Raw genomic sequence first — 13391 nt, 5'->3', positions numbered from 1 at the left:
TGATAAGGCATATAATGATAAAATTCATATTCTTTTCCTTGACCCTAGGGTCAATGATGAAACAATGTCATATTATATGTGGGGGCGTCGTGGTCTAGTGGTTATGACTCCAGAGTCTCAATCTGAGGGACGTGGCTTCGATTCCTAGCCATGGCGTGTTTCCCTTCAGCAAAAAATTTACCCACATTGTGCTACACTCAAACCAGGTTAGGTGAATGGGTGCCCGGTAGGAAGACATTCCTCAAAGATTGAGCACCTATAGAAGCCGGGGTAAAAATAGTAACGCTTTGTATACTCAGGCAAACAAAAAAAACAATCTTATGAATAAATACAACTATTATTATCATTATTATTACTATTGTTATTATTATTTCTATTATGCCTAGACTATTATTACTAATATAATCATTATCATTATTGTTATTATTATTAATAATGTTGTTATTATGATCATTATTATTATTATAACTATTATCATTACTATTATACAACTTACGGTGTATATTACGTTGTTGTTTGATGGAGTTAATTTCTAGCTGTGGTTTAGCAATTTCATTTATCCTGTCTTTATATTGTATACATATTCACGCCTTTGTTCTTCAAAAGAATCACTGTCTTGGGGTATCATGGAATTGTAGTTTTTTTTTATATAGCATGTATCATGTAGAGCGAATACATCAAAGAATCGGGCATACAGGATGAGTACAAAGCACTTTTTCTGTTTGTATTATATAGAAATGCATTTTTGTAATATAATTCAATGAAGTGTGTAAATTAATTACGATGGCTGTGTGTATATCCATGATTTTTTAAGAGCATGTAAATAATAGATTCAAACTGAAGTGATTTGAAATTGAGATTACCCGAGGGCTGCTTGTGGCAGAGAAAATGGGTTTGGTTTGTTTATGAATTTCAATAGTTTGCCATAGTATACATGGTATAACAAGCATTGGAAAATCAGGAAATGAAGTTTTAAACTGAAAGGTTTAGATGAGATTTAAATGTAGGCTACTGTATTTTTTTAAGTGTATTGTACCCTAAGCATGATGTACGCAAATCTGCAAATCTCTTTAGAAATACAGAATAATGATAGCATGAGTGTATTCATGAGTTATGTTCGTGTGTCTTTTACAGTGGCGTTATTCCGGTCCGTGCTTAGTCTGTAGGAGGTGTGGATGTGTGTGAGGGTGTGTGTTTGTGGGTGATGTGCATATGGTGTACGTGTGTGAGGGTGTAGATGTGTATGTTAAACGGGGGGGGGGGGCAATATATTGAGCTGAAATTGTGGGGCTACATCCAAATCACATATATACAGACAATTCTCTTTTTTTAATGAAATCTATCGTGTTAAGAAAGGTGAGACACACCATGAAATGTGTTTCCTAATTCTAGTTTCGATGGATTTTTATAGTATTCTAAAGAAGCATAACATGTGAGAGTATAGAAATCGTGACAATAGAAATACACAATGGTTTTCATCTCCCACAAGCAGGACAAGGTCTTTCCCGTTCAACGCCTTTTGGCGCAACAACCTTAATTTATCCGGATAGATGAGCAGCTCCAACTACACTCGGCAAAAAAGTTCTTGGACACTTATAAAAAATAAAATATTCCATATAGATATTTGATTAAAGGCAAATTATTGTATGTCAACATGACCAAACAATATTCCTCTTCCAGTATGACATGACATTTTCATGTGAACAGTCATGCATGGGTGGTTAAATGCTTTAAACAATAGCAATATCAGTAAAAGAAAATTGCAAGAAATGATCAGTCAGTGCATGGCTGGTTAGAGGCATTAAACAATAGCAATGTCAGTAAAAGGAAATTGCAAGAAAACGATCAGTCATTCTTTCAGTTGTGAAAGTTTGTGTGGCATAAATATCCATTAAACGATAAAAGCAAATTTAAAGTCAAATACCACTCTAAAAGTGAAGAGAAAGTTATCCACCTTGGATGCATCACTATTCCACTGGAATTTTTAGTCAAAATTAGTCGATGAAAAAAATGTCAAATTTCGGTATCTTGGCATTAGCCAAAGAAAATTATCCTTATCCTCCTATCTTCTGCACGGGTTGTGGCCCTAGGTCGACCACTCCTAGGGCGGTCTCTAACTTCATAAGTAGCCAAATACCGCTGGTTCAAATTTGAAATTGTTGGTGAAACTTGGAAAAATTGAGCCACATGTCTAAATGACTGCCCAGACTGCAACATTCATATCGCTCTTGTACACTCTTGGTTGGAAAGCTTCATCTTGAAAGTTAATGTCCAAATGATCCATCTTATTATGCATCTCATGATGCACCCCTAAGCATTAAATTCAAATGATAACTACCTGTTGAAATTGTTGAATGTATGCCTACAGGATGGCCATGATCATTAGCATTTGAATGGTCCATTTCTTGCAATTTTCTTTTACTGACATTGTTATTGTTTAAAGCATTTAACCACCCATGCATGACTTTTCACATGAAAATGTCATGTCATATTGGAAGAGGAATATTGTCTGGTCATGTTGACATACAATAATTTGCCTTTAATCAAATATCTATATGGATTATTTTAACTATTATAAGTGTCCAAGAACTCTTTTTTGCCGAGTGTATATAGGGTATACCCAAGTCATTGGCGGATCTACGGGGGGGGGGGGCTAGGGGGTTCAACCCCCCCTTAAGCTGCCAAATGAAAAAAAAATAATGACCTACATTGTGGAGCCAACCCTAAATTACCTTCTTAGCTGAATGTTTGAACAATACAACTTTTTTTTGTCAGTGATAAAGTTAAAGCCGGTAGTGATGTGAAAAACTGATAACCAACAAAAAATGTTCTAGTACGGGTGACTTTAAAGGGGACCATGTTGTGCGTCGTAAGGGACTCAGAAAACATAATTGTGTTGGTTGTCACTATTTTTACATGACAACCCAGTATTACTTTAGTATTACCTCAAAACAAATTGTAATTCCTCGTTGTTGGGACAGCAGATTGAAAAAGTGTTGTGGAAATGGCTAATTTTTCTAGCATGGAATCGCCCATTTGGCCGGTAAAAAAAAATCTAGATGGAAATGGGGTAACCACCTCAAATAAGTCCGTTATGTTCACTTTGAAAGTCAATACATCGACCAAAGAACATAACTTTACCACTTGAATCTCAAGAATGCGTGTGTGGGAAAAATACCCCTTTTTTAGGGGAGGTGGGGGGGGGGTTGAAACACTTCCGTTCCGCTCATTTATATTAATTTCAAACATGTCTGTTTCTACCAAAGAGTGAAGTAATAATTTGTCATCGCAATGCATCTAGGCCTATGTGTGTGTTTTTTTATTGTTTAATTGTTGATCAATTGAGGGAGACATTGAAGTTAATTCGAAACCTCTTTCCTGATGAAAGGAAGGAAACAACGGAACTAAAAAAAAAACAAGAACAGCAATCCCCTATATATCCTTTGGCTTACTTTCAATTTCATTTTAAATGATATGCATTTTCCGTCAGTGTAGTTGTATAATCCTTTCACCGTTTTAACACATTATAACGCAGTATCATTATAATCTCCTCGTCGTATGATCCATGAAACTGAATGGTAAGTACTACATTCTTTTTTACTTAAAATGGAACGCGAAATCGGGATTTGTCTTGATTGTCAGGATGGAGGTTTCAACAAGGACAGAACAATTTAATTGGTTGTATTGTATTGATGTCTGAAATGGCACATGCACAGGCCAACTATAGAAAATATTATACTACAGTGATTGTGCTCCAACGCGTTATCAACTTCAAAGTTGCTGTTTAATAGTTTAAGCAACCATGCTTGATAAGATTACATATTAAGAATTAAAGATTTTAAACAATTGTTTAAACGGCTAATGAATTTAACTGCGTAAAGATTGAGGTTGCGGATACTTAAGTAGGGAGTATAGGTTGGAAATTGTCTCATCTTCATGCAATCTAGTTTGAAATCACAGTCACATATTTATTTTCACATTAATCGATGCAAGCTTATCCACTTTTTGTTACATGCACCATCTGCAAGTCAATAATTATAGTTCTGATATTGAAAGGGGTTGTTAAATTCATTCAAGATCTTTTTTTTTCTTGCAGCTGTAGCTGTATAATCATAATTTCAAACATTTTAGGTCAGACAGACAGGAATCGCCTGATATTGTTAAGCTAATCGGTCGCTTAATTGCTGCGATAATGATAGTGGTTGTGCTGGTGATTTGTTTTTGCCTGATTGCTAAGAAAGCAACCAGAGGACTTACGGCTTAAGGTGCTCTCCGAGGGACCTGGTAATGATTACTCCAGTCATGAGAATCCATTGCGGACGCTTAATACCATGGTCACATTTGATCTACGGCGGGGGTACGGCGCGTCGAAAACAACCGTTTCAACATTTTTTGTACCAGCTACATTTAGGTGGTCTGAATTGAAATTAATAAAACGGCTAGCTGTTGTCGACTCGCCGTACGGCCGCCGTAGATCATATGTGACCAAGGTATAAGTTACAATCTATGTTAGCTCCATGTTACCAGGCAATATACCGATGCTCATGAAATAAGAAAAAAGTCAAGGTTTTCTATTGAAACATTATTGCATGCACTGACAGCATATCGGGATCCCGCGGCTCAGATTTTTTGCCAACCTATCCACAAAGTTTCTCAATGCCTTTAGCATACTATATGATATATTTAAAAATAAATGTCATTTTCCATTTAACAGGTGTTAGAAAAGGAAGCTTTAACTATTTTACTATGGCGTCGACAGATCAAAACACTCCGCTTTTGATCAATACAAGGCGACAAGGTTAGTGTGATCATGAATTCGTTATTTAACTGTTATGCAGTATTATTACCTATGTGTAGAGTCAATTATAATGTATTCCCTAATTCGACTCTCAATCGTGAAGGAATTATTTTAAGTCACGTCTAACTATCCTTAAAGCCCCCTCACACCCGATCGAATGTAGGCGGACGAAGGGGGACGAATGGGGACGAATGAGAAAAATGCACGCGAATTCAACGAATTCAAATAAAATTTCAGTCAAATCATGCAATCAGTAACTATTGTTAAACATAAACATGACATGCGAAAGATATCGATTTTTCGGTTCACCTCTTTGAGTAAATTGTAGCCGAAGGCGATCGGGGGGTTGCAAACCCAATAAGACGAACAAACAGTGAACAATGGTTTGATATGGCGTGCGGTTAGAAACGAAGACGAGGGAATCGATCGCGCGTTCTTTTACGTTTGTGTCACCGTGTTGCTTCGTTAAGGGTTATTTCTAGATCGGTCCACTTTGGCAAAAGCGCGATGAGGAACTATGCGAGACAATATCACACGAACGATAAACGAAGACTAAACAAGAGATGCGAATTTAAACAGATGACCAACGATTTTTAAATTCTTTGGGAAACTTCGAACATGTTCAAAATTTCCACGCGAATTCGAATAATTTCAGTTGTTAGTTCAGAAGGTGTACGAACCCAAACACGTAGGGTAAATATTATTCACTATCAGTTTCCATTGAAAACGATTAAAAAAGTGCCTTTCGACAGTCAACGCAAGGCATATTTCAGGCAATACGGTTAGGTCTGAGGGGCATTTAAGTACACCCAGACCCAGTTAACCTGTAAAAAAAACATACCTGTTTCAAGGGGAGCACCAAGCTTCGACAAGACAGCACAGACAGTACTTACTGACGAATGTAGGTACTCACTCGCTTACTCACTCTCAAAACTCTCTCTGGGTTCAGACCTCGAATAACTCATCAATATATCTCATCTATCCGAATCCTCTTTGCTCTATCCTTTTACATCAATTCGTCGACATGTCCATTCCGAATAAGACGTCCGTACTGCGTCCTTGCTGCGTCGAACTCGGTCAGTAAATTCCAAGAGAGTTCGGAATTCAGACACTCCTCTCGCACGCATTGTTATGCGCAACGGATATTTCTGCTAAGAAAGAAAATATATTAGGAGCGGGGGGGGGAGGGGTACGAAAGATATATATAAGCTTGAAGGAGAATCCAATCCAAATGAAGAGTTGCATTAAAAGAAACAAATCGGAAATCGAAATGCTTAAAATCACCTTGACGGCACAGGGGCAATATAAAATGTTCAGATAAAGAGTTGGCTAAAGTATGAATGCTTATTTAAAAGTTTTTTTTTCTTTTATGGAGACGTAATAGCCCTAAGTGTCTATCAGCCTTTGAGAACAAATTTGTGATGATCGGGAATGCGGGACTGAAGGTTTGCAAATAGTTTGTATGTGGATGTTAGACCCCAGATTGCTCAAAAACCTGACTGTACAATTCCAGTGCAAATCCTAGTAAAAAAAATACACAAAAAAATCATCACTAATTTCATTTGTTTTTATCAAATCGTATGTTGTTCATAATGAAAAAGTGAAATATTTAAATTGATTTCCTGTATAAATCAGTATAATTCATTGCTTAAAATTAATCGGTATTTGGAATCGTTCAATTACACGTACAGCGTTTGTGGCGAGTTTTGGCCCAGTGGATTAGTCTCCGGACTTTGAAACAGCGGGTCGTTGGTTCAAATCCGTAGTTTCCTTCGGCAAGAAATTTTTCCATATTGTACTACACTCAACCCAGGTGAGCTGAATGGGTACCTGGCAGGAATTTATTCCTTGAAATGCAGAGCGCTGGAAGCTAGCTGCTTGAGCTAAAGCCGGGTAATAATATCCCGGGTAATTAATATATATATATATATACATTCACAATATGCTTTTAAATCTAAATGTAGAAAAGTCATTTTATCGGCATGATATTATAGATTCTACAGAACCTATACAAACTGCTCATTGGTTGTTTTGTTTTGTTTGTATATTTTTTGTCTGTTGTTTGTAGTCTGGGCGTAATTGACCTATTGTTGATTTGATTGTCCTTATGTCATAATGTATATTTTATATGTAAGGGGATCACTATTTAGGAAGCCATAGGCTTATGTTGTGATTCCCATCCAAATATTATTGTATATATATATTTTTTTTTCAATTTATGAATTATTAATGAATGAAAATCGAATTGAATTGAAATTATCTTGTTTACAACTGATCGTTACAACAATCATTGACATCATCATAATCATTGTCATTATTATTATCATCATTATTTTTGTCTTTGTCAGCATCATCATTATCATTGTCATCAATTTCATCATCATCACCGTCATCATCATCGTCATCATCATCATCATCATCATCACCACCAATCATCATCATCACCATCATCATCATCATCATCATTTCAACACCATCAGCACTATCACTACCTCTTTCATTATCAAACCCTTATCATGCTTATAAAACAACATAAAAATAATCATATGTATTTTTCTTTAATTTCATTTTGTTCAGTTACCGTTCAACTATCTTATAGTTACCTGTTCGTTCAGATCAATAGAGTGAGAGAAGGCCCTAGCAACCCTAGTCCCATCGAATCCTTCTTCAGAAGTTTACTAAACACAAGTAAGTCCGTCGAAGCCCACTCGGTTAATATTTTGTTAAATAGCGTATATTAATGATAAATGATCATATTAATGATAAAATGATAAATCCCTGGCAGGTCTAAATATTTACTCGAATGTTAAGGTCTGCATCCAATATATGCATACTCCAATAGTTTTATTTTCAAAGTACGGACATCATTCATGCCTCTGTTATTTAAATGTTTATGCTTATGTTTGATTCTGTTTACACGCTCATGTTTATGTTCGCATCTTGGTCGTGTATGTATTATCATCCTGCATCGTGTTCGATAATAACCGATAACATGAGTTTTTAATATGTCTATTACCTAATTTCCTTATATGATTTATTTGATTGCTCAATAAAAAGGTGATTAAAAAGGAAAAGAATGGGTCCCAGTATATAGACGAAATTGAGAATTTTCGACGCGATCGCAATACTGTTTCAATCCCCTCCTCACGCGGGAAGGGCACTGTAAAAATTCGAACGTTAAATTAACATTTGAAAGGTTGGAGTAGTGACAACCTTTTCCAAATGTTACATCCAACCTTGTATAAAGCTGAATCCAACATGTTAAGTGTTGGGTAGAACCATTTAAAGTGGTAAATGCATCATTTAGAAAATGTTGTCACTCCTCCAACCTTTCAAACGTTAAGTTAACATTTTTTTTAGAGGGGGGAGGGAGATAAAAACAAAGGTACGCGGCAATCAGGATCGAGAAATATTTGAAGTTTCATGCTCTCATTTGTAAATCTCGGTCGCCTTGCTTCCTTGCATGATTCCTCTTAAATTTGACAGAAAGGAAACCCACTGAGAGCGGCAGATTGAAGGGGTGCACAAAACGCAAAAGCGAACAAGAACAGGGAAAAAATGCCCCCCAAAAAACGTCATATATATTAGATGCACCTGAAATACAGCTTTGATGTTTGAAAATTCCATGATTCACTCCGTCGCCCATATTTTTCTTCTGAGACCTTACTGTAACATGGTCCTGGGAACATTTTTTTACTGCGGGTGCTGATGAAAATTTTAAAGCCCCCAATAGGGTTTCATGACAAAATTGTTATTTTGGTCCCGAGAAATTTGACAAGAAAATAAAAGGAGGGGGTTTCACTTCAAAATTGTTATAATGGTCGCGAGAAATACGAACAGCGAAAAAAAAAATTCTAAAAAGGAAAAAAAACAAGTGTTTCATTACAAAATATAGGTCATTTTCGCCATACATTTTCCTATTTTCTAACACCTACCATAATTCCAGGGGGTGCTTTCAATGGAGAGTAATACATGCAGCACCCCTAACGAATATCTTGGGGGTGCTTCCCATGGCCATGACTGTAAATATCAAACATTATTTCATATCGGTGTAGCGTTGTGGCCCAGTGGAATAGTCTCCAGACTTTGAAACAGAAAGGGTCGTGGGTTCGAATTCCAGCCATTGCGTAATTTCCTTCGGCAAGAAATTTATCCACATTGGGCTGCACTCGACCCAGGTGAGGTGAATGGGTACCCGGTAGGATTTATTCCTTGAACGCTTTAATAGCGCCTATTGATACGGCTGCTCAGCTACAGCTGGGGTGATAATAATTATGATGCCAAGTATCAGAGCGCAGATGAGTAATTGCGCTATATAAATGGACATATCATTTTATCATTATTACCGTTGCTAATAATATTCTACCCTCGATTATTTTTAAGGATTTAGTCTATTTTCTCCCATTCTTAAGAGCTGGAGAAAACAAATTCTGCTCCCTATTGTTTCGTTAACCACATTAATGCGTGTCCTTTTTATGTTTTCATGCAACCATGCCGATTGGCATTTGTCTTAATCAGGGGAGGGGGCATCAAGGTATTTTGGTGGGGGCATTATGTCTTAAAAGTTACATCATTAAATAGCAAGTACAATACACTTACACGACTCAGAACTCTCCTTCTGTATACCCTTCTTTCTTATTTATTCCCTTTCCCTTTGTCTTTTTGAATTATTTTCTACTTGAAAAAATACACGAGGCGGTCGCCCTCTGCCTTCCATATAGCGCCATCATATTTTTGAAAAGTAATCCTTGCATTCCATTTTTCTGTTATCTGCAGTTCTTGTAACACTGTTCCTGACCATCTTTCTCTTCCTTCCCTTCGCAATGATCACAATTGGTAAGTCGGTACATAATACACAACTGGCGATCTGTTAATCGGCATTTATACTAAATTCGCATGGTGTTTCATTGAAAATATAATTTGAGCGTATCTGGGCTTAACCGATTTGCGCCAGGAATAATTGACGAACTTTAGGTCTTGATATATACGCTGTGCTGTCACGTCTTTGGCAAAACTCTGGCGTTAATCACGGTAACCGTGGTAACTAAGTAAAGTGATGACTCTGCCTAACCCAACATTGCCCGGGCTATTTTGAAATGTTCTAGCCCAGGGAGGGGGGGGGGGGGCTTTAATCTTGGCCCCTCTCAGATCTCGGTCGTTGATCACGCGATCGCGCCGAAAAGTTGGCACACACGTCACTCATGACGTAATCTCTTACATCGGATAGTAAATCAATTAATTAATCACCAGACGAGAGAATGAACCTCCAAATGACCGACAACAGCCTTGAATTTTGTTTACTGTGTCCTGTGAATAAAAAAAATACTGCTCTGATGAGATACCTCTAATGTCACCGTTTAAAAACAGAGGAGTACATTAATCGTCAGGGGCCTCGGAACCGGGGTGGTTAGACTTTAGCACTTCTAATTATGATATTTTGCATGATCAGCCCCCACCCCCATTTTCAAAACCGCACGGCGGCCCCTGTCGTGACGGCGTTGAGCAGCACCGATTGATTACAAAACATCGCTGAATTTGGTAATAATTTCCTTTTTTTTTCAAATTTACTCTCTACATCAGGAGCCATACACAGTGTGTTAGATTGTCCTGCCCAGCCCCTCATTCCAGACTACCTGATGGTGATGGGAACGCTTTTGCTTGTGAAGTTAGTCATGTACCACAAGGCATGGCTCCAGCGCAGACAGCTTGAAGAGGGAGGTGATCAGGCCGGCTCCACGCCGAGTCAATTTGTGAGCGGGCTCGGCAACCTGATCAGTCTGCTCTGCTTCGCATGTTTGATAGCCGGTGATTATTATATTTTATTGTTGTTCACTGATTTGATCTTTTTTGACCCGGTATTAACATGATAAAAATGGCGAAAAGCTGCAGATAAAAGTTTACCAAATTATTATAATCCACTAGAATAAATAGAAGAAAGTTCATACGTCAAGTTATTAAATTAATTAACGTATTTCCTATATGTGTTGGGATCTAAAGAAAATGTGTTAGCGAGAAGTGAGATCTACATTCTCATACCGAGAGACGTATTGGACTTTGGGCCAGTGACTCTGTAGGGGTCAACAACTGCGGCAGAGCGCTATGAAAACTTATTCGTAATCGTTATTCGATTTGTTCACTATTCTTCATCGTTCATCGGTTTGTTCATTTCTTTTTACTTCTTTGCATTAGGGAGTGTGTTGGTCTACCTCATCTACAGGCCCAACACCACGGACAGCTCTAGCGATGACTACTGCCACCCGACGCTCTACTACTTTGCCTTCTGGGTGTCCACGGCGTACTGTATCTTTATTGCTTTATTTTGTTTCTGTTGCTGTTGCGTCTACTGCCTTGGCTCGTGTGCCTTTGACGAGGTTGAACAACACCCTAGACGATCACTATGATGTAGACAGAGAGAGAGAAGACGATTTGTTGCTGTCGGTAATAGTATGGAGTTTTGCAACCACTTGGCAGAGGTTTCCTGGAACGTAAAGAATATATTGTCAAAAGCCGTTCGTGCATGGTGACGTCGTCGAATATCGGTGAATCAAAATAGCAGTGTCGTCCTGGGGAGCGTTCCATGAAAGAAGTCGCTTAGACGGTTTATCCGACAATTCCTGTTTAATCCGACACTTACCATAGAAACATTGTTTCTCAGCCATAATTAAAGAATCAAGGAAAGTTGTTAGATCTGACAACTTGCCAGATGAAAAAGTTGATGACACCCTTTTTTGTCGGCGCCGTTCACCAATTTTCGACGAAGACCTCTAAGCTGTTCATTGTTGATTCGACGGGCATTTTCAGTACATTTACTAGGTTGTAGAATCCATCCCTGTTGCGATTGTAAAAAATCGCAAATAAAAATGGCAGGACATAGGCGCCTTCCATGAGCATGAGGGAAAACAAGTTGCCTGCAACAGCAATGGAGTGGGGAGGGGGGGGGGGGTAAATCTATGGCTGGAATGCTATGCGGTTTCTGTATTGACAAAACTGCATCCCCTCCCCGTCGTGGTGTACACTGTCAAATATATTGGGTAAAATTTTAACCAGTACGAATGTAATTGTGTCCAATCAATTCGGGCAATATTTTACCTAATGCAGGAAGCATATTGTCCAGTAGGGTTAAAAAAAAATAAGCAGCAATTACTTTAGAATGGGCGAAATTTTCATCACACTGGATAATATAAATGCCCAAAAGATATGCCTGATGTTACCCTCGTGGAGCATTTTACCCAACATTCTTTAGAGTGTAGCGGCTCTGTCTCTCGCCTTGTAATCAGAGGGTCGTGTGTTCGAATCCCACCACGGCCTAGCGTCCTTTGGCAAGGCGTCATTCCACAATGAGTACCCATAGGAAACAACCGCCATTGTGGTTGGTTTAGCCATGGACCTATAATGGTTTAGCGCCTGTAATTGTGCGCCTATATACCAGGCTACTAGAAAAAAATCACGAATCCAGTGACCGGGTTATAATAATTTATTATATATTATATAATTCATTAATTTTCTGCGGCTTCATCCATTCCCTTTTGCCTCAGCTACCCCACCCTTCAAATTTAAAGTGTGTCTATAGTTAATCTTAGCCTGTTATCCTGTATTAAGATATTTTAATAAATAATAATAAAAAAATAAAAATAAATATAGATACACTAGTGAAGCAAAACAAAAAAATGGAGACATAGCCTGGATTTCGTCAACTTGTAATACAAGCCTTCGGCCTGCATGACGCCCTATTCGTGTATCTTAAAATTTAAGAGAAAGATGTCTATATCACATAACACACCATGCAGCATAATTACCAAATACATATCTGATGAAACAGTTATTGCATAATAATTCTTAAAGTGGTCAAATTGAATTAGGTTTTTGCCAGATCTATACAGGCATCTTACGAAAATATACACAACAAAAAAAGTAAGTCCCCCCTAAATGAAATTGCTGTAACTTTTGAACGGAATTATTTTGAGATATGATATTTCGTAGGTGGCTTTCTACACTCATTAGGCAACTCCTGGGGAAATATGAGATTGATCGGTTGAGTCATGCATGAGTAATCAAAGATTGAATTAAAAATGACCATTTTTGAAAGTCACAAGTGTCGTGTTTCAGATTGTGCAAGTACAATGTTGGACAAAAGTGTATTTTTAGGTGAATTTTATGGTGTTATACTGGTTTATTATCCATCATTTAGCCACTCCACACACAATTTTGATATCGTATATAATTATTGTCATGGTTGAGTGAGCACATTGTATTGCAGGGGCCGTGGAAGCGGGGGAGGGGTTTAAGCCCCCCCCCCACTTTTTTCAAAAAGCACGTACAAAAATGTAAAAATGACCATATGATTGTGATTTTTTACATGGTCAGCCCCCACCCTCCCACTCTGGCTCAGCTCCCCCCACTTTGAAAACTGTTCCGCGGCCCCTGTAGTGTGACGTATCATCATAGGGGGTTATGGTAGTATTCTTTACAACTTGCTAGATCATGTCAAAATTTGAAAATGTTGGTGGCTCCCCCGATTATAGGCCCCTCCCCCATTTTAAAATTCTGGGTCCGCCACTAATTTGCCCATAAATTAAACTGATCGTGAGAAATT

General features: G+C 38.0%; 1 protein-coding gene across 2 annotated transcripts; it reads left to right on the top strand.

Annotated features, from left to right (window-relative positions):
* Positions 1 to 3433: 3433 nt before the first annotated feature.
* LOC121429435 (transmembrane protein 272-like) lies at positions 3434 to 12690 on the top strand. 2 transcript variants are annotated; one of them, XM_041626552.1, is made up of 6 exons: positions 3434 to 3578; positions 4715 to 4798; positions 7376 to 7486; positions 9575 to 9634; positions 10379 to 10603; positions 10988 to 12690. In XM_041626552.1, the coding sequence occupies exons 1-6, from the start codon at positions 3566 to 3568 to the stop codon at positions 11197 to 11199; spliced, it is 705 nt and encodes a 234-aa protein (XP_041482486.1). In that variant the 5' UTR covers positions 3434 to 3565; the 3' UTR covers positions 11200 to 12690. The 2 variants fall into 2 exon arrangements, with proteins under 2 accessions (XP_041482486.1, XP_041482403.1); XM_041626469.1 differs by having other exon boundaries at positions 3434 to 4798.
* Positions 12691 to 13391: the final 701 nt, after the last annotated feature.

This window comes from Lytechinus variegatus, chromosome 1 (genome assembly GCF_018143015.1).
Source record: "Lytechinus variegatus isolate NC3 chromosome 1, Lvar_3.0, whole genome shotgun sequence".
NCBI classification, from domain to species: domain Eukaryota; kingdom Metazoa; phylum Echinodermata; class Echinoidea; order Temnopleuroida; family Toxopneustidae; genus Lytechinus; species Lytechinus variegatus.
Note: the sequence above shows the minus strand (reverse complement) of the source record. Positions and strands in the feature narration are given on the sequence as shown.